General features: G+C 41.5%; 1 protein-coding gene across 2 annotated transcripts in view; it reads right to left on the bottom strand.

Moving 5' to 3' along the window:
* Positions 1-19,256, bottom strand: part of EDC4 (enhancer of mRNA decapping 4) — a 310,514-nt gene that overhangs the window by 74,838 nt on the left and 216,420 nt on the right. For both annotated transcript variants that reach the window (XM_075281772.1, XM_075281771.1), the window contains 2 exons: positions 14,352-14,467; positions 10,708-10,873 (listed from right to left, as the gene is read on the bottom strand). In XM_075281772.1, coding sequence (XP_075137873.1) covers positions 10,708-10,873; positions 14,352-14,467 — 282 coding nt within the window. The remainder of the gene's footprint in view (positions 1-10,707; positions 10,874-14,351; positions 14,468-19,256) is intronic.

The raw sequence follows: 19,256 nt of genomic DNA on the forward strand, positions 1-19,256 counted from the left end.
TTCTGTTCTCAGAGTCATAAGGGGTGTTAATTAGTGTTGAGTGAATAGTATTCGAATCCTAGATTCAAAAACCTCCGCTCCCATAGGAATGAATGAGAGCGGCCGATCGCAAAGGGGTTAAGCGCCGGCCGCTCTCGTTCATGCCTATGGAGCGAGGTATTCGAAATTACACTGTGTTCCACATTACTATGCAAAAAGTGTTTAGGAGTGATAAGGTAAGAATTTTTTTGTACGTTAGTTAAGCTCATTGATGGTGATGTGTCAGGGCTCTTTATATCACTGAGAGCAATTGCAGACGCTAGTGCTAATTAGTTTAGCAGGTGTGTCCAATTAAAGGCAAGACTACTTAAGAAGGCTGTCCCACATTATTAAGCAGCCTACATTTTCTGCCAAAATGGGAAAGAAAAACGATGTGTAGGCTGCTGAGAAGCAACAAATTGTAGAGTATTTAGATCAAGGAATGACTACAATCAACATTGCTAAGACACTTCATCGTGATCATCGCACAATCAAGAAGTCTGTAGCATGTAGCAGGTGTGCATGCTGATGAGGGAAAATTGAGGACTCTTTCCAACAAACAATTACGTCAGGTTAAAAGAGTGTTGGGGTCATAATAGCCCCAGAACTTATGTTGTTATAGTTTCAAATTAAATAACAGGCCAAGATCGGCTAAAGCCATCCTTTGGCCTGGAGAACCACAAGACACAGATGGTAGTGTATCAAAATGGATTCTGATGTATTGTTACAGAAAGTTAGCATTTATACAGACAAAAGCAGGTTGGACTTTGACATGATTGGTTATACATAAGCTGTGGTGAGACGGTATAAGTACGTGCTTGTGTGTATAGTGATATCTCTTCAGGATGGCCTGGGGCATATCTGGTGAAGAAAGCCATCACAAGTGGGCTGCAGATAAACGGCTATTGAAAGATGTAGAGTGTCACTTGTATTTGTATTTTCTGTAAGGTATCCTCCTGACAGAAGAATTGGTTTTAGCCCATAGCAAACTTTCTTCAGGTCAGCCCCTAGGTTAGGATATATTATGGTGTACTGACTGACTATGTGATGTCTTGGGCAAAAACATCTGACTAATGTATAGTTTTGAGTTTTCTCCTCCCTCTCAGATTTTAAGTTAGTGGACGGGACCTATTCATTTGAGCCAAGAGATTGATGACACGTGAGAAATCCTCTTGAACCAAGATTTGATGATTCCCTTCAAGTGCTGCTAACTACTAATACTTCTATGAAACTTGAAGGACAGAGTAACTGTACCCATGCTTCACATTGCAAAGAAGTCTCTACACAAACAGCGATGAAGATTCTCCTGATGTTACTGTTATAGATTATTCTGGCGATAAGCCTGCATAGAGCATTTGACAATGAGTGGGACAATAAGTTTTTCTTTAAACATCATATGATCTTGAATGAAGATCTGAATGTGTCAGACTGTAGGATATGTCCTCATAGCCCCATATTAGCCTCAGTCATGTTATATATAGTTGTTTTCATAACACAACAGGAAATGTTTGAAGTAATGATACATAGTATAAGCAAGTGAATGTCAGTAAAGTTGCAGTAATAAGCTTATGTTTATTTTGTTTGAGAAATACAAAGACTGAAAATAACAGGCCAGAACTATGATTGATATTAATTTGGAATACAGGAATATATACGAGGGGAATCTGGGAAGGTCCAGCAGTAGACGTTAAGTCACTGAAGTACCTAAATATGAATTCCTGTATCCAATTATCTCAAAATGGGGGAATTGTTAGGATCACATCCTCCATCTTGTATTTTTGTCAGCCATCTTGTAACCTTTTTCTTATATAAGCTTCATAAGGATGTCAGTTTAGAGTCTAAGAGACCCCTTTAGGGTATAAGGCGTGTGGAATGTTGATGGTTGGTTTATAACTCCTTATCTGTTTGTGGTGATCCTTAGCCACAAACCGGACTGGTCAGACAGCATGTGATCATTATCTCTCTTGCTGTGATATATACATCCAGAATTAGTGTACACATAAATATTGCAGATTCTTCTGTATGTCATGAGAAAGGTCATCCCAGGTTGGAGTATAATAATTCTCTACAACTTCTAATTATTCCAGAATTACAACTAATTCATTAAATGCTCAAAATATATCAGCAGAGAAGGCAAAAACTTTAAGGGATCAATCTATCTCCCCCCTCCCCCGTCATAACAAGAATTTATACACAAAAACACATTACAGAGCAGATATCCGAGTGCCTTCTGATCTACTTAGTCAGATGTCTATCACCTTGTAGCAAACAATGCCGCAGAAATACCACTTTTGTTTTGCAAAACTATGATTTATCTTTACCTGCGTGTACATATTAAGATAGCTCACATGCATTGTCTACCCCTTTATGGTGCCTAATCCCATATCAGAAGGATCAATCTGAATAGAAATGACCAATAACATTGTACAAGTATTAGATACAACTTTTTCACAAAATAATTCCCGATTGTTAACATTCATGGGTTTATAATATAAACTCATAACCAATAAACACTGATTACCTAGTACATGTACATGGTATATCAAGTACATCTCATATTCACCAGAAGACATATATATATATTCAACGATGGAAAGGAACTCATATCTACTTGTCACCACCCTCTATGGGGTTATCAATATCTTCATCTGCTCCCTGTGGAGACTGAAAATGTAACAATACAGACATAGGCAAACAGAGCATGTGCATATAGCAAATACATGTAACACATATGGGCCCATTCACTTCCATACATACATGCAAACTTCACACTGGAGCTCCAGACAACACACACATCCATTAAATCATAAAGAACTTGTCAAGTTTTCATATATTTTGTACAGTGATATATCACTTATTGTCTCAGGATGGACAATCTTATTTTCCTACAAATAATCACAGGGTTAGTTATAATTCCTGCACAGCTGAATATTGAGGAAAAATAAACAAAACGTCATTAGATGGCTTCGTCTTCTCATCAATGTGTATATCACTGAAAAAAATAAACATAATAATGATTATCTAAAATTTATGCCATTAATCCAATTCTAAAGACATTAAATATGATTTAAACAGCCAATACTGATACCAACATTACATATTAATATTTCTGCGCAGTTTTTGAATATTTCCATGGCAAACCCCACTCATCTAATTACCACTTTCCTTTACAAGATTCCAATCAAAGTTTTTACCACTGTAACACACCACAATAATCTTACACAAGTTTTTAAAATCAAACACTGGTATTGTGAAAAACAGCTTACACTATACAGTTACAAATTATTAAACCATATATTCATAATTCTCCATACATTATACCAGTGATGTTACAATGTTACAATCTATCACTGACAACTTAGCCATCTGCTGTCTCCCCTTCCTCTCCTCCTCCCCCTTTTTACTGACTTCTACAGAAGCTTGTATATACTGTATACCTCTGCTGTGGATATACAGAGGACAATAGGAGGTGGGGGAGGGGCCTGACCTTCATTGTGGATTATCCTGACCTCAATTAGAGACACACAGGAGCTTCTGATCTTTTTCTGTCATTTTTCCTTACATAAATGCTTCAACAATCACGGTGTTTTTCAAAGCATTATAGATCTGATTTCACCCAGAATCTACTACCTTGGTGAGTGGTCTGCCACAATATACTTCAGCGGACTCTCCCTATATCTTTATCTAGTCACCACTCATATATAGTGCTAACATCACAATGCAGACCACATTTAACCCTTTAGCTGGACTGTGAGTGGGTGCTCACTATACAGTCCCTTATACTAAGGAAAATATACAAACACTGAATACCTTATTTCTGTAACCATTCGTACTTAATGTTTATCCAACATCTTATCAGCAGTTAATCACCTCCTTTTCTAACTGTTCTTTCCTTAAACTATCTCTTGGGTTGATTTCCATACCGGCTGACTCTGCACTCCCCCCATTCTGTTCTTCAATTAGAGCACATATCCCTTTGTAACTTATGCTCCTGTATCTGTCCTGCATGATCTAATCTCCATTGGTTCCCAAAATTTACTATCAAACAATCCTGATCTTAGGAACCCCTGCTCTCTTAAGGATTTTTATTTATTCTTTTTTTTTTTTTCTTTTTCTCGGGCGGCAACTTCTGCTCTCTCTCTCTATTAGTTCATATGGGGTGTACCCTATCTCAAAGGGTCCCTTCCCCATACTAGCTGATGGCCAGTCAGCTGTGAGCTCCCACCCCTCTAGGGCAATTAAGACAATAGAGGGTCACTCATGACTACTCGAGGGTCATACATATTTCTCCCCAGGGTCACACAGATCGCTCTGGGGGTCATACTGACCTCTCTTAGTGGGATCTCCCAAACAGTCACTCTGTTTTCACTGAACTAATCTCTAATGTACAAGTTTCCGGTATCTGTGCTCAAGGCAAAACCTATTCTGAACACCCCTGAATCTTTACACGTACTTGCTACTCTCCCTTCTGTGCCTCCCTATACACTTTATAACAGATGTATCAATCAAATGACAGCATGGACAGTATACAAAGAATGAGGTATAACATTCCCACCCTGCTACAACAACAAACTATTGGTTCTTCCGAGCTATATAAAAATGGCGTTGATTTTATACTGTATGCAGCACTAACCTCACTTATCAACACACAGGATCCGGGACACGTAGGAATTCAGATTAATTATTTGGTAAAGCAAACGCTTACCTTTCTTTCAGCGCTGATTTATTCATCTGAGGTCCTCCGGGCCCGTCTCCAAATCGGTTGGTGAGTGGATCAGTACACTATCGGCTGCACATCAAACGATCATCAACGCCCTCACGTTGGGCGACAATTTCTGTTGGGGTCATAATAGCCCCAGAGCTTATGTTGTTGTAGTTTCAAATTAAATAACAGGCCAAGATCGGCTAAAGCCATCCTTTGGCCTGGAGAACCACAAGACACAGATGGTAGTGTATCAAAATGGATTCTGATTTATTGTTACAGAAAGTTAGCATTTATACAGACAAAAGCAGGTTGGACTTTGACATGATTGGTTATACATAAGCTGTGGCACATGACTATTGGTTAAGGTCTGCATCTCATTATTATACTCCAACCTGGGATGACCTTTCTCATGACATACAGAAGAATCTACAATATTTATGTGTACACTAATTCTGGATGTATATATCACAGCAAGAGAGATAATGATCACATGCTGTCTGACCAGTCCGGTTTGTGGCTAAGGATCACCACAAACAGATAAGGAGATATAACCCAACCATCAACATTCCACACGCCTTATACCCTAAAAGGGTCTCTTAGACTCTAAACTGACATCCTTATGAAGCTTATATAAGAAAAAGGTTACAAGATGGCTGACAAAAATACAAGATGGAGGATGTGATCCTAACAAGAGCAACTGCCAAAATGCCTTGTCATAGCAGCAGACACGTTTTTAAAGCTGCTGGTGCCTCCAACGTCCCCTGAACAACAAGATGCAGGGTCCTTCAGAGGTTTGCAGCTGCGCGTAAGCCATCCAGTCGACCTCCTCTATCTACTGCACACAAGTAGAAACGGCTCCAGTGGGCTAAACAATACATGAAGACTGACTTCAAAACTGTTTTTGTTCACTGATGAGTGCCGTGCAACGCTCAATGGTCCAGATGGATGGAGTGGAGGATGGCTGGTTGATGGACACCCCATGCAAATACAGCTACAGCGCCAACAAGGAGAAGGTGGAGTAATGTTTTGGGCTGGAATCATCGGGAGAGAGATTGTCGGCCCCTTTAGGATCCCTGAAGGGGTAAAGAGGAACTCCATAATGTATGTGGAGTTTCTCAAACAACACTTCCTGCCATGGTTCAAGAAGAAGAACCGTGCATTCCGCAGCAAGATCATTTTCATGCATGATAATGCTCCATCTCATGCTGCAAATAAAACATCTGCATCTCTGGCTGCTATGGGCATAAAAGGGGACAAACTTATGGTGTGGCCCCATGCTCCCCTGACCTCAACCCCATTGAGAACCTCTGGAGCATCATCAAAAGGAGTGTCTATGATGGCGGGAGGCAGTTCACATCTAAGCAACAGCTCTGGGAGGGTATTCAGTCCTCTTGCAAAACAATTGAAGCAGAAACCATCCAAAACCTGACAAATTCAATGGACAAGATGTATCTTATTTGTTGATATCTGGCATACCAGTGAACTATTTGTAATTCTTACTTTGAAAATTTAATAAAAACCGATTAAACAAAAAAAAAAATTCAATGGACAAGAGAGTTCAGAAGCTCCTTTCGAACAAGGGGTCCTATGTGCAAATGTAACATCACCTAGAATAAAGTGTTAACTTGAAAACTGTTTGATTTCAGTTTGTAATATCCTGCTAAATGCTTATAATTTCACAAATGGCCATTTTTTTGTTCTTTATAAAAATAAAAAGGTTGAAAACTCTGCTTTGCATAATAATTTAGAACTTGCATTTTGAGTGCATTTTGTTTATGTTTTTATTAAAATATACTGTTATCATAGGCCGTTTGTTCAAAAACCTTTCAATTGTACTCTAATAGTTGATGACTGCAATTCATATATGTAATTTTTGAAAATATGAGAAAATATTTGCTTAATAATTTTGAACACAGTGTAGAGTTTCCAATACTATTCGCTCATCTTAGTGTTAATGTTTGTGGGAGAAATTGTTCTTTAAGATGCTACCATTAATTATTCTGTACAATGTACTGGGAAGCTGGAAAAAAAAATTCAGAATGGGGTGGATTTTAAGAAAGTGCATTTGTGTGACTTTCTTATGGGCTGCGTTTTTGGCACCCGTGCCATAGGTTCGCCATCATGGCCCTAAAGTGTCTTGAACCCCAGGGGTGTCTGACCACTAATGCAATGCAATGCATTGCAATGCTTTGAAAAAAAAACCAAAAAAAAACCAGCAATTCTATTGCAGGCTACATACAGTTGAATGATAGGCCTGGGAGACTTCACAAGGCTCCCGGCTCACATGATAATGGAATCCCAGCAACAGAGCTTGCTGGAAAAATAGTGACGCCCATGCAGTGCTGCGAAAAAGATTCCGATGGGATTAATGCCCACCATCGGTGCGGACACCAACCGATACACGGCTATGCCGATAGACGGATACCATAGTTAAACACCGACATCCGCTGTAAGAGGGGATAGAGAAAACCTGAGTTTTCGTTAAAGGATTAACCCCTTAAAAACATAATATAGGAAATCTAGGAACACTGCATTGCAAATACAAAGCAAATACACACAGATAAAACATAGGAACAAAAACAAACAAGTAAAACAACAATATTTGTGCACAATAATCATGAAAATTGATGTCTGTGAATATCATCCAATCCGTTATCACACAAGTAGAGGTAAATACAAGTGTATAGAAAACTTTGTTTCTTACATTGTAAAGTTATGAAATTTGCAACTGTTTTTAGATGTGCGTGTGCAGGTTGTGAGATAAATCATTCCCTCCCACCTGCATTCACAGTGTAAAGAGAGAAAAGAATCCCCCCTCCTTCACTCACTGCGATTCCATCTTACACAAATGTATCAATGAATGTACCTTGCCTAACAACATGGAGTGAACCATAAATTAGCTTGAAGGAAGACACTTAGTGCCAGAAACTTTAGGGGTGCTCAATGCACAGGGATGTGGAGCAACACCCCCTTAAGATTAATTTGCATATGAAGAAAACTGGTTTAATTCAAAAACGGCTGCGAGGATCAAGGAAAGTCAGGAACAAGTTAGTTCAAAGAGAACCTAGATGTCCTGAAACGGGACAATTAGCATAAGCCTCATGGGCTTTTTTGCCTTCCTCTTAATCAGGACTGTAGGGTTATAGGTTGGACTTGATTGACTGTTGTCTTGATGCAACCTCATCTACTACGTAACTATGCAGTGACCAATTAAGTGAAGATTTGAAGCACATACAAGAAGTTAATAAAAGTATGTGAAACATAAGTATGTAAAAAAAACTATAATTTTGCAAACACAGTTTGATTTGAATTTGGTCTGAAGAAAACAAAGGGCTACTTTAAGTATACATTTTCATATGAGTAGTAGAGAAAAATACTTTTAGGGTGCATTCACACTGAGTAAACGCTAACTTATTCTGAACGTAAAACACGTTCAGAATAAGCGGCGTCTAAAGCAGCTCCATTCATTTCTATGGGAGCGGGGATACGAGCGCTCCCCATAGAAATGAATGGGCTGCTTCTTTCACTCCGTGCAGTCCCATTGTAGTGAATGGGGAGTGCCGGCGTGTACGCTCCGGCATGAGCATAGCTTGCCGTATACGCCGGCACTCCCCATTCACTTCAATGGGACTGCACGGAGTGAAAGAAGCAGCCCATTCATTTCTATGGGGAGCGCTCGTATCCCCGCTCCCATAGAAATGAATGGAGCTGCTTTAGACGCCGCTTATTCTGAACGTGTTTTACGTTCAGAATAAGCTAGCGTTTACTCAGTGTGAATTCACCCTTAGGCAGATATAAGTAGAATGCTAGCCAGTTTCAGGTATCCTCTCAGAGAAGAATATTTCTATATGGATATAAATTGACAAGTAAGATTTGTTTCTTGTATTTCAAATATTATAATTGGTACAGTCTCAAGAAAACATTCAATGAAGTATGTGTGTAACACAAATACACAAGGAATTAGGGATGAGCTGAAGTCCCCTTCACAGCTGTTGGTCAGGACTGCTGCTGTGCAGGGAAAAAAACTTCATTTTCAAGTACCGTATATACTCGAGTATAAGCCGACCCCCCTAATTTTACCACATAAAACTGGGAAAACTTATTGACTCGAGTATAAGCCTAGGGGGGGAAATGCAGCAGCTACTGGAAAATTTCAAAAATTAAAATGGTCGGAGTTTTTGGGTGCAGTAGATGCTGGGTGCTGGGGAAGGAGGTGTTTTGGTTGTCTGCCTGTCTGCCCCTTCCCTGAGCTTGAGGACTGTTTTTTTTCCTCCACTTGGAATTCAGCCTGGCTGAATATAGGGTATCTGCAGTGCTCCTATTAACCCCTTCACGACGGAATAGGAGCACTGCAGATACTCTATATTCAGCCAGGTTGAATTCCAAGTGGGGGGAAAAAAAAAAAAAAAACAGTCTCAGGGAAGGGGCAGTTAGACAACTTTGTTTTCCAGCTACAGCGTTTACCGTACACAAAAAAATATTTTTATAGATTGGTAGAGCGGGCGTTTTCGGACACAGGGTTACCTAATGTGTATATGTTTCACAGTATTAGTTTTATATGTGTTCTAGGGAAAAGAGGGGGGTGATTTGAATTGTTTATACTTTATTATTTATTTTTTTTTTACTTAATTTTATTTTATTTGCATTTATTAGACCCCCTAGGGGTCTTGAACCCCAGGGGGTCTGATCACTAATGCAATGCATTACAATGCATTGCAATACATTGCAAAAATCGTCATTTCTTTTGCAGGCTGCATAGAGCAGCCTGAAAAAGAAAAGCACTGCAGCTGGGGAGCCTTTACAGAGGAGCTGAGGGGAATCCCCGGATGCAGGCAGGAGCGTGGACCTGAAGGAAGACCTCTGCCACCGGGCCTGAAAGGGAACTGTGGCCGGCCACCGGCAAAAGCACTGAGGGGAATCCCCGGCAGACTCGGCTGCCTGGATTTCCCCCTCAGCGCTTCTGCCGACGGACGGCTTTTCTTTTGCATGCTGAGGTCTTCAGGTACGTGCTCCTGCCAGGGATCTCTTCTTCAGCTCCGGCGGCCGAGGTACGCGCTCCTGCTGGCAACCGTACCTTGTACAGCGTCCGCTCTCTCCAGGGGCATGGCGGCATCTCCACTGTAACTCCGCCATTACCACTGTAAGAGTTACAGTGGAGGTGCCGATTCTAATGGCGACCGCTCTGGAGCAGAGCTGTCGCCATTATAGCTACAGACTACGCAGCACAGACCCGGCATCCAGACACCAGGGCGGGTGCCGGGCCCGCAGCATCGCCATGGCGATGCTGTTCATCAGCACATCAGCACAGTACTTCTGCTAGAAGGCCCCGGTACTTCTACCAGGAGTGTGGTGATGCTGCGGCCCGGCACCAACCCCCATGTCTGTATGCCGGGTCTGTAACTACGGTATTACCGTAATGACCCGAATATAAGCCGAGGTAGACTTTTTCAGCCAAAAAACTGAGCTGAAATACTCTGCTTATACTCGAGTATATACGGTACTTTGATGATGATTATGATGTCTTCCTTCTGTCTTCTTCTGTTCCTTAGCTGCTATGGACTCCTAGTGTATCTTCTCTTCTCAGCATATGTGTGTCTACTTCTGTAATATATTACTGTGTATTATCCTGTATCTGTATTACTATGCTGCTGTAACATGCTGAAATTTCCCCACTGTGGGACTATTAAAGGATTATCTTAGGCAAAGCTAGATGTTTTGCTATTTATTTCCTGGTAATCGGTGATTAAACTTCTTGATCTCTGTGGCTACAGTGTAGGGTTGAGGTGCATAAGGCGTCCAAAGGAAATCATTCTGGAAACCTAGTACATAACTAAACAAGATTATTACCTGTATCTCATTTGTAAATTTCTGAAATTACAGTGATGAGCCTGCTACCTAACCCTCATCTTGGACTGTTTCTGTCATGTGGCACCCTCAAACTATTTAAAAAGAAAAAAAAAAAGATAATAAAAAACCAAACATACACTCTTGAGTGCCTTGCTTGAAGCTGCTGTTTATTTGCTGGAACATAGACTGACAACCCTTTTCAAAAGCCGGAAGCACAGTATTCTGGAAAGCTTCTCTATAGGCTGTATGAATAGGTACATGAAGTGCATCAGCAACTGCTCGACCAATAGCATCTGTAACATTCTAAAATAAAAAATAAAAAAAACACATTAATAGATAACTGGCATTTTTTTCCTTTTGACTTTCCATGGTCATGTCCATAATTATTATTTTTCAATCAGGATAGTGCTCCAAGGATGACTTTGTAGAAGCTATTTTGCTACACACAAAAGTAAGCATTTAGTTTATATTACCTTTTAGTATTGGCGCATAAACGAAACAAACAAAAAAACAACCACAACAGCATTTGTGCCATATTTATACCGAAAAGATCATTCAGAAAATTAGGAGTGGCCCTGTATATACTTTACATGTTATATTTAGAGATGAGCGAACACCGTTCGATCGAATAGATATTCTCATGTGTCTCATGTCCTCTATTTCTTACATTAAGAGGGAATCGTCATCCCTGGAGACAGAGCTAGCTGAAAAATGTACCCTATCTTCATGTCCTATATGAAAAGGCCTGTAGATCTCAATTTTTTGCTAAGCAACGGTTTTATGAGTTGGGGAACCAGTCTAGTAGCCTATTAGCACATCTGATCCATCAGAACACAGCCTCTCCAGCTATCCTGAAAATTAACTCAGCTGACAGGGTCACTCTCTCGGATAGTGTAGCGATTCGGGACTGTTTCCATTATTATTACTCAGACCTTTACCAAACTCAGTTAAATGCCCCTGCTCTGGAACTGATACAGTATTTGACAGGTGTCCCCTTTCCTACTCTGATGGTGGAGCAACGGGAGTCTCTGAACGCCCCTCTAACCCTTGAGGAATTATCCGCTGCTCTGGCTGATTTGGCCAGAGGCAAATCGCCCGCCCCGGATGGTATCCCAGTGGAGGTGTACGTCCAATACCAAGACATATTGCGTCCTGTCCTATTGAAGTGTTACTAGGCTGCCTTTGTGGCCCGAACTCTACCAGGTTCATTTTATGATGCTAATATTTTTCTTCTTCTTCTTCTTCTTCAACCAGATAAGGATCTGTTGGAGTGTGGGTCATATAGGCCTATTTCCCTTCTCAATCTTGATTATAAATTGCTTAGAAAAGGTGTTGACTAATCGTTTAAATACTGTGATACTTGAATTTGATTCACCTGGATCAATTGTGTAAGTCCACCTCTAATAATCTCAGGACGGGTTCAAGTCCTCTCCCAAATGGGGTCTGCTCTTAAACAAAATTGGGCGGTGGCCTCTCTAGATGCCATTAAGGCGTTTGATTCTGTGGAATGGCCCTTTTTTAACTCCAGGTTCTGAGATGTTTTGGGTTTGGGGAACAATTTATTGATTGGATCAAGCTCCTTTATCTGTTCCCTAGAGCTGCGCTTTCTATTAATGGTGTGCTGTCCCCATTATTTCCGTGCCAAGTTTCAGGTTTGGCAAGCTCTACCCTTGTGAGTTGCCTGTCAGATTAACCTTATAAAAATAGTGGTTCTTCCCAAATGTTTGTATGTTTTAAAACACACTGCTGTACCAGTTCCGGGGCGGTTCTTTAAACAATTGGACTCCTTACTTATAGCTTTTATATGGTGTAGTTTGAGGTCTAAGGTACGCCTCTCTACTCTGCAGAGGCCTAAAGATATGGGGGGATGGATCTTCCCAACATATTTTTGTATTACTTGGCTGGCCAGCTCCGTTATCTGAGGTCCTGGTTATTAACGGGTCACCTACCTGACTCAGAGGCACATTTAGCATCTCACCTGCACATTTCTAGTCTGTGGCTGGTCTTGGAACATCCCCATCTGTATAGAGGTAACCTACTGCAAATTCATGTCTTAGCATCACAGGTTCGGCAGCAGGCTAAGCAAGTGGCGACCTATACTGATGTCCCTATTGAAACCCCGATGTGGGATAATCCGGGTCTGACAGAACTATCTACCCTCCCCGAAGCACAGAGTTGGGAGCAGTTTGGTGTTGTGTCCCTGACTGATGCCTATGACCAAGGGATATTCCGCACCTTTGACTCCTTAAGCACTGAATTTGGTATCCCCTGTGCCAAATTTTATAGATTCCTCCAAATCAGGCATGCCATGTCCACACAGTTTTCCCCGCCTACTGTAACTATTTCTGCATATCCTCTTATAGGGGTGCTTCGATCTCAGGGTTCCCAGGGTCTCATCTTGGCATTGTATGATCATCTCATACGGGTTAAGACGACTAGTCTGGAGGCCCCAGCCTTACTAAGATGGCGCACTCTTATTCCTGATCTAACAGACGAGTCATTTTTCGACCTTCTAGAGTCAGCGCAGTTGGTTTCCCCAGCTGCCAATAACAAACTGATTCAGGTGTATATTCTGCATTAAAGATATCTGACTCCTGCACAAAATGGGCAGATTACCACACCCTGGGTGCATGAGATGTAATGTTATGCATGCTGATTTCTGGCACATGATCTGGGAGTGCCCGCTAATTATAAATTTCTGGTCCGAGGTTGTAAACCTGTTATCATATCTATTGGATACCCCAGTTCCACTCTTGCCTGAAATATGTCTCTTTAGTGTTCTAGATGAGGAGAGGTGGCTGCATCATTGCCGTATCTTTTTACAGCAATCTCTTTCTTATGTAGAAAAACTATTGCCCTGCGGTGGATGGCTCCCCGGCCCCCCTCCCTGTCAATGTGGAGGAAGATGGTGAATTCCATTGTCCCTTAAAATAAAATGATATATAAAGGCAGGTGCTGTCCTCAAAAGTTTCATAGAGTTTGAGGCTCTTGGTGCGATTTTCCCTTGACCCTGTATACGGACCCTTCCTTTCGTGCTGCTCTAAGCGCACTTATTGCCTAGACGCTCAGGGGAAACCATGATTCTTATTTATCTCATTTGTACTGTATTTGGAGCAATGTCTATATATTTGTATGTGCCTCTTTTGTGTTTTCTACACTCTTGCCTTCTGCAGGTTGAATTGCGGTTGATACTTCTTTTGGCTTTTTGAGCCTGGAATTTCTACTGAACGACTTCTGTTTATTGCTCATTGCTACTATGGACTTTGCAGCATTGTTGTTTTTTGGTTCTTAGTTTGTGTACCTTTTGTCATGTATTATGCATTGCGTACTCCTGTCATGTAATCTGTTGTACACTTTCAATAAAATGAGTTTAAAAAAACCCCCAAAAAAACAAAAACACTTTCCAGGCCAAACAGCGGCTTGAGTAAAATTCTGCAAGAGAACCGTTGAACAGAAGGACCAGAGAGTATGATTTTTTTTTTATTTTATTTTTCACTGCCCCTGGCTGATTTATAAGTGGTGCCATTTTTGCCTGTACAACCCCTTTAACTGCTGTATGTCATTATATTACCTGACAACTGCTATTTTTTTTTTTATCATTGCTTACCAACAAGTTAATAGTTTACTTCTTTGTTGGAGTATTTTATACCACAGCAATCAGAAGAAATGCGACCGGATGTTCCAGTGTGAATTTTGTTTTTGCCAGAGGCTGATTATGAACAAATGATATTTCATTCCAACAGACAAGCATTCCTAAAATGCACATAAAATAATTATTTACCTTGGATTTAACCATCTTAGCAATGTTTTCCTTAAGAGATCCTTCAATAGAAGTCAGTTTTGCTCCAATTGTGCTGCCAAGCTGCCCAGTGACTGGATCCAAACTCTTACTGATACCTTTTGAAAAAACAACAACAAATACAAATAATAAATATATACATATACACAGATCATATGCACCTCCATATACACCTAATGCACTATTGAATCCATTGACGACTGGTGCTAAGGTGTCTGTGTCATGTGACATGGGGATCTTAAAAAGATTGCTGCTGTCCATGACCGCATACAATCTTCTAACGTGGGATTGATTTCCCATCTGTAACGCAGATTCCTGCTATTGGCTGATCGATTCTAATGCAGTGGTGCCACCATTCCAATCACTGCAAATTCTCCAGTAGGTAACAACCTATTTATTTTAAAAAAAAAAAAAGCAGAAGGGGCCCCATAAGGTTGTAGGCCCTGTGGCAGCAGCTACAGCGATCCTTACGCCACATGGACTTGCTCTGTGTATGGGTATAGTGAAGAAACCACAAATTTCTATAGATGAGTCTCTGATTCCACCAATAGCTATCTAAGTAAGGGCTCGTTCACATCTGCGTCGCCCTCTCCGTAGTTCAGGTTTCCGTTTCCTGCCTAAAACAGAGGCAGGAGACGGAAACCTGCAGGAGTCTCTCTCACCCATTCATTTGAATGGGTGAGAGAGATGTCCGGCCGTGTGCGGCGGTGAGCGTTTTGCGCTCTCCGCCGCGAAACCGGGTTTTATAATCCGGACACAGAGTTGGACATGCACTACTCTGTGTCTGGATAAAAAAATCCGGTTTCGCGGCGGAGAGCCTAAAACGCTCACCGCCGCTCACGGCCGGACCCGGTCTATGGTTTCCGTCTTCTGCCATGCAGAAGACGGGAACCATAGAATGGAGACATGAACGCAGGTGTGAACCCAGCGTAAGTGGGCAATGAATGACATTAAAATGTATAAACTGTGCGAGAGCAGTTCAGGGTAAAAGCACAAGTTTAGGCTTTATAAAGGAATGGAAACAAGAATTGTGATCCTAGAATACCCTCTAATCGTAGCAGTTCGTGGGAAAATAATTTAAGGATTTGCGGCACCCACTGCTGGGTCAGGGTTGTCAACTATATGTGGATAACTTGTACAACCACTCTTTAGGTGCCTCCGTTCCAGAGAGATTACAGATTGTGGGACAGAGCGCAGAGAGGGCTCCCAGAGATACAGATTGCACCGCCCCTCAGAAGGGGTGAGAGTAGGGCAGTCTGAAATGAGAATATGCTGTTGGTCAAGTATACAGTTGTGCTAAAAAGTTTACACACCCCAGCAGATTTTTTTTGGCCTTTTTTCAGCATTAAAACAAAAACTTTTTCTACACTCATGGTTAGTGGAAGTCATTTATTGTCAAACTTCTATGTTTTCTCTTTTTAAACCATGACAACCAAAAATATCAAAATTACCCTGTTCAAGATTTCACATACCCTGGTGATTTTGGCCTGATAACATGCCCAGAAGTTGACAAGGTTGTCCACGGACATACAGGATAAAGTAGTTGAACTATATAAAACAGAATAGGGATACAAAAAGATATCCAAGGAATTGATAATGCCAGTCAGCGGTGTTCACACTGTGATAAACAAATAGAAACTCAAGGGCTCTGAAAAACCAAACCACGGCCAGGTAGACCAACCAAAATTTCTACCACAACTGCCCGGAAAAGTTTTCGAGATGCAAAGAAAAGCCCAAACCTAATATCAGCTGAAATATAGTAATCCCTGAAAACTATCGGTGTGGCTGTTTCAAAATGCACATTAAGGAGGCACTTAAGAAAAATGGGCTGCATGGTCCAGTTGCCAGAAGAAATCCATTACCGTGCAAATGCCACAAAGGATCTCACCTTCAATACGCCAAACAGCACAGAGACAAGTTAATTTGGAGTGATGAGACCAAAAAAAATGTTTAAACTTTAACATAAATGTTACAACAAGGCCTGTGATTAAAGGAACACCATTCTATGCTGGCTGCCCCTCACCAGTAGGCATTGCATTCGCAGTAGCTTGGCCGCGGCCTGGGCCCCTAGCTGGATTTCCACGCCCCCGTCCTCTTCCGCTAGCTTACGCATATCAAGATTTATACAAACGTAGTGTATTGCAAGTATACGCGGTATATATTTTGACCGTATAGCAAATACGGTCTATACTGTGTGACAAGTATACCCATTGCTTCAAACCCGTATGGGACAGGTATATTGGGCGCACAAAAAGATGTACAGTCATGACAAAGTTTTGAGAATGACACAAATCTTCTTTTGTCACATGATCTGCTGCCCTCTGGTTTATGTGTGTCAGATGTTTTTATCACATACAGAAATAGAATTGCAATCATATTATGAGTAACAAAAGCTTATATTGACAGTTAGAATGAGTTAATGCAACAAGTCAATATTTGCAGTGTTGACCCTTCTTCTTCAGGTCTTCTGCAATTCGCCCTGGCATGCTCTCAATCAACTTCTGGACCAAATCCTGACTGATAGCAGTCCATTCTTGCACTATCAATGCTTGCATTTTGTCAGAATTTGTAGGTTTTTGTTTGTCCACCCGTCTCTTGATGATTGACCACAAGTTCTCAATGGGATTAAGATCTGGGGAGTTTCCAGGCCATGGACCCAAAATCTCTCTGTTTTGTTCCCTGAGCCATTTAGTTATCACCTTTGCTTTATGGCAAGGTGCTCCATCATGCTGGAAAAGGCATTGTTGATGGCCAAACTGCTCTCGGACGGTTGGGAGAAGTTGATCTTGGAGGACATTCTGGTACCATTCTTTATTCATGGCTGTGTTTTTAGGCAAGACTGTGAGAGAGCTGATTCCCTTGGCTGAGAAGCAACCCCACACATGAATGGTTTCAGGATGCTTTACAGTTGGCATGAGACAAGACTGGTGGTAGCACTCACCTCAACTTTTCCGAATAAGCTGTTTTCCAGATGTCCCAAACAATCGAAAAGGGGAATCATCAGAGAAAATGACTTTACCCCAGTCCTCAGCAGTCCACTCCCTGTACCTTTTGCAGAATATCAGTCTGTCCCTGATGTTTTTTCTGGAGAGAAGTGGCTTCTTTGCTGCCCTCCTTGAGACCAGGCCTTGCTCCAAGAGGCTCCTCCTCACAGTGCGTGGAGATGCACTCACACCTGCTTGCTGCCATTCCTGAGCAAGCTCTGCACTGCTGGTAGCCCAGCAGCTGAAACACTTTTAAGAGACGGTCCTGGCGCTTGCTGGTCTTTCTTGGGCGCCCTGGAGCCTTTTTGCCAACAATGGAACCTCTCTCCTTGAAGTTCTTGATGATGCGATAGATTGTTGACTGAGGTGCAATCTTTCTAGCTGCGATACTCTTCCCTGTTAGGCCATTTTTGTGCAGTGTAATGATGACTGCACGTGTTTCTTTAGAGATAACTATGGTTAACAGAAGAGAAACAATGATGCCAAGCACCAGCCTCCTTTTAAAGTGTACAGTGGTGTCATTCTTACTTAATCATGACAGATTGATCTCCAGCCCTGTCCTCATCAACACCCACACCTGTGTTAATGGAGCAATCACTGAAACGATGTTAGCTGGTCCTTTTAAGGCAGGGCTGCAATGATGTTGAAATGTGTTTTGGGGTATAAAGTTCATTTTCTAGGCAAATATTGACTTTGCAAGTAATTGCTGTTAAGCTGATCACTCTTTATAACATTCTGGAGTATATGCAAATTGCCATTAGAAAAACTGAAGCAGTAGACTTTGTAAAGATTAATATTTGTATCATTCTCAAAACTTTTGGCCATGACTGTATACATGGTATCTATTTTGAGCGTATGTGAAGTATGGTCTATACTGTATGGCAAACAGACCCCTTGCTTGACTCTCGTATGCGACAGGTATATTAGGCGCACAAACCGATGTATATACGGTATCTATTTTTAGCGTATGTGAAGTACGGTATATACCGGATGGAAAGTATAGCCCTTGCTTGACACCCGTATGGGATAGGTATATTGGGCACACAAAGGGACGTATACAAGCGTAATCTTTTGCAAGTATACAGGGACGGTATATATGCGCAGAGAAAATAAGGTATATACTCTGTGGGAATTTTAGACCTTGCTTCACACTCGTATGGGACAGTTATAATGGGCGCACAAACCGATGTATACAAGCGTAGTGTATTGCAAGTTTACACAGTATTTATTTTGAGCATACAGCAAGTAAGGTATATACTGTATGGCAAGTATACACCTTGCTTCACACCCGTATGGTACAGGTATTGTGCTGTTTCATCTAGATATAATCACGGTAGTTCATACATAGATTGTATTCTTTGTAAACCTTGCTGCCACCTGCTGTCCTTTTTCTGTATGACACCCTGTAGTTAATTAATTCTGTACATGCCTTCGCTTCCTGGTTCAAGGGTAACTGTTTCCTGTTTTCACTTCTCACTAGTCTCCATTTTCTCTGGGAGACACATCCTTGGACTGAGCAGCAGAAGGCATCAGTTTTCGACCACACATACTTATCACAAACTTGTTGTTACACCTGTATTCCTGGAGAAGTGCTGCATTACCATCACATGCTGTATGTCCAGTCTTCCAAATAAACAAGCCTGAACTTCACCATTCCTGATGTGCATAATCTCTCTGGACGCTGAACAACATGGTCCTGTCTGCCCTGCATTGAGGAAACAAAGGTAGGACCTCTCCCAGCCCCTATCCACCTGCCACATCTTCATTCGCCTCATGTGGGGACAGAACAGTCGAAAACTGCTTTGAAGCCCGGCCCCAACCTGTAGTAACCCCTCTGCCTGCCCATATACCACAACTCTGCTCTGCTAAGAAACTGTCTGCAGTGTCACCCTAGTCTGCACCG

The sequence above is a fragment of the Leptodactylus fuscus genome, chromosome 7 (assembly GCF_031893055.1).
Source record: "Leptodactylus fuscus isolate aLepFus1 chromosome 7, aLepFus1.hap2, whole genome shotgun sequence".
Lineage (NCBI taxonomy): Eukaryota > Metazoa > Chordata > Amphibia > Anura > Leptodactylidae > Leptodactylus > Leptodactylus fuscus.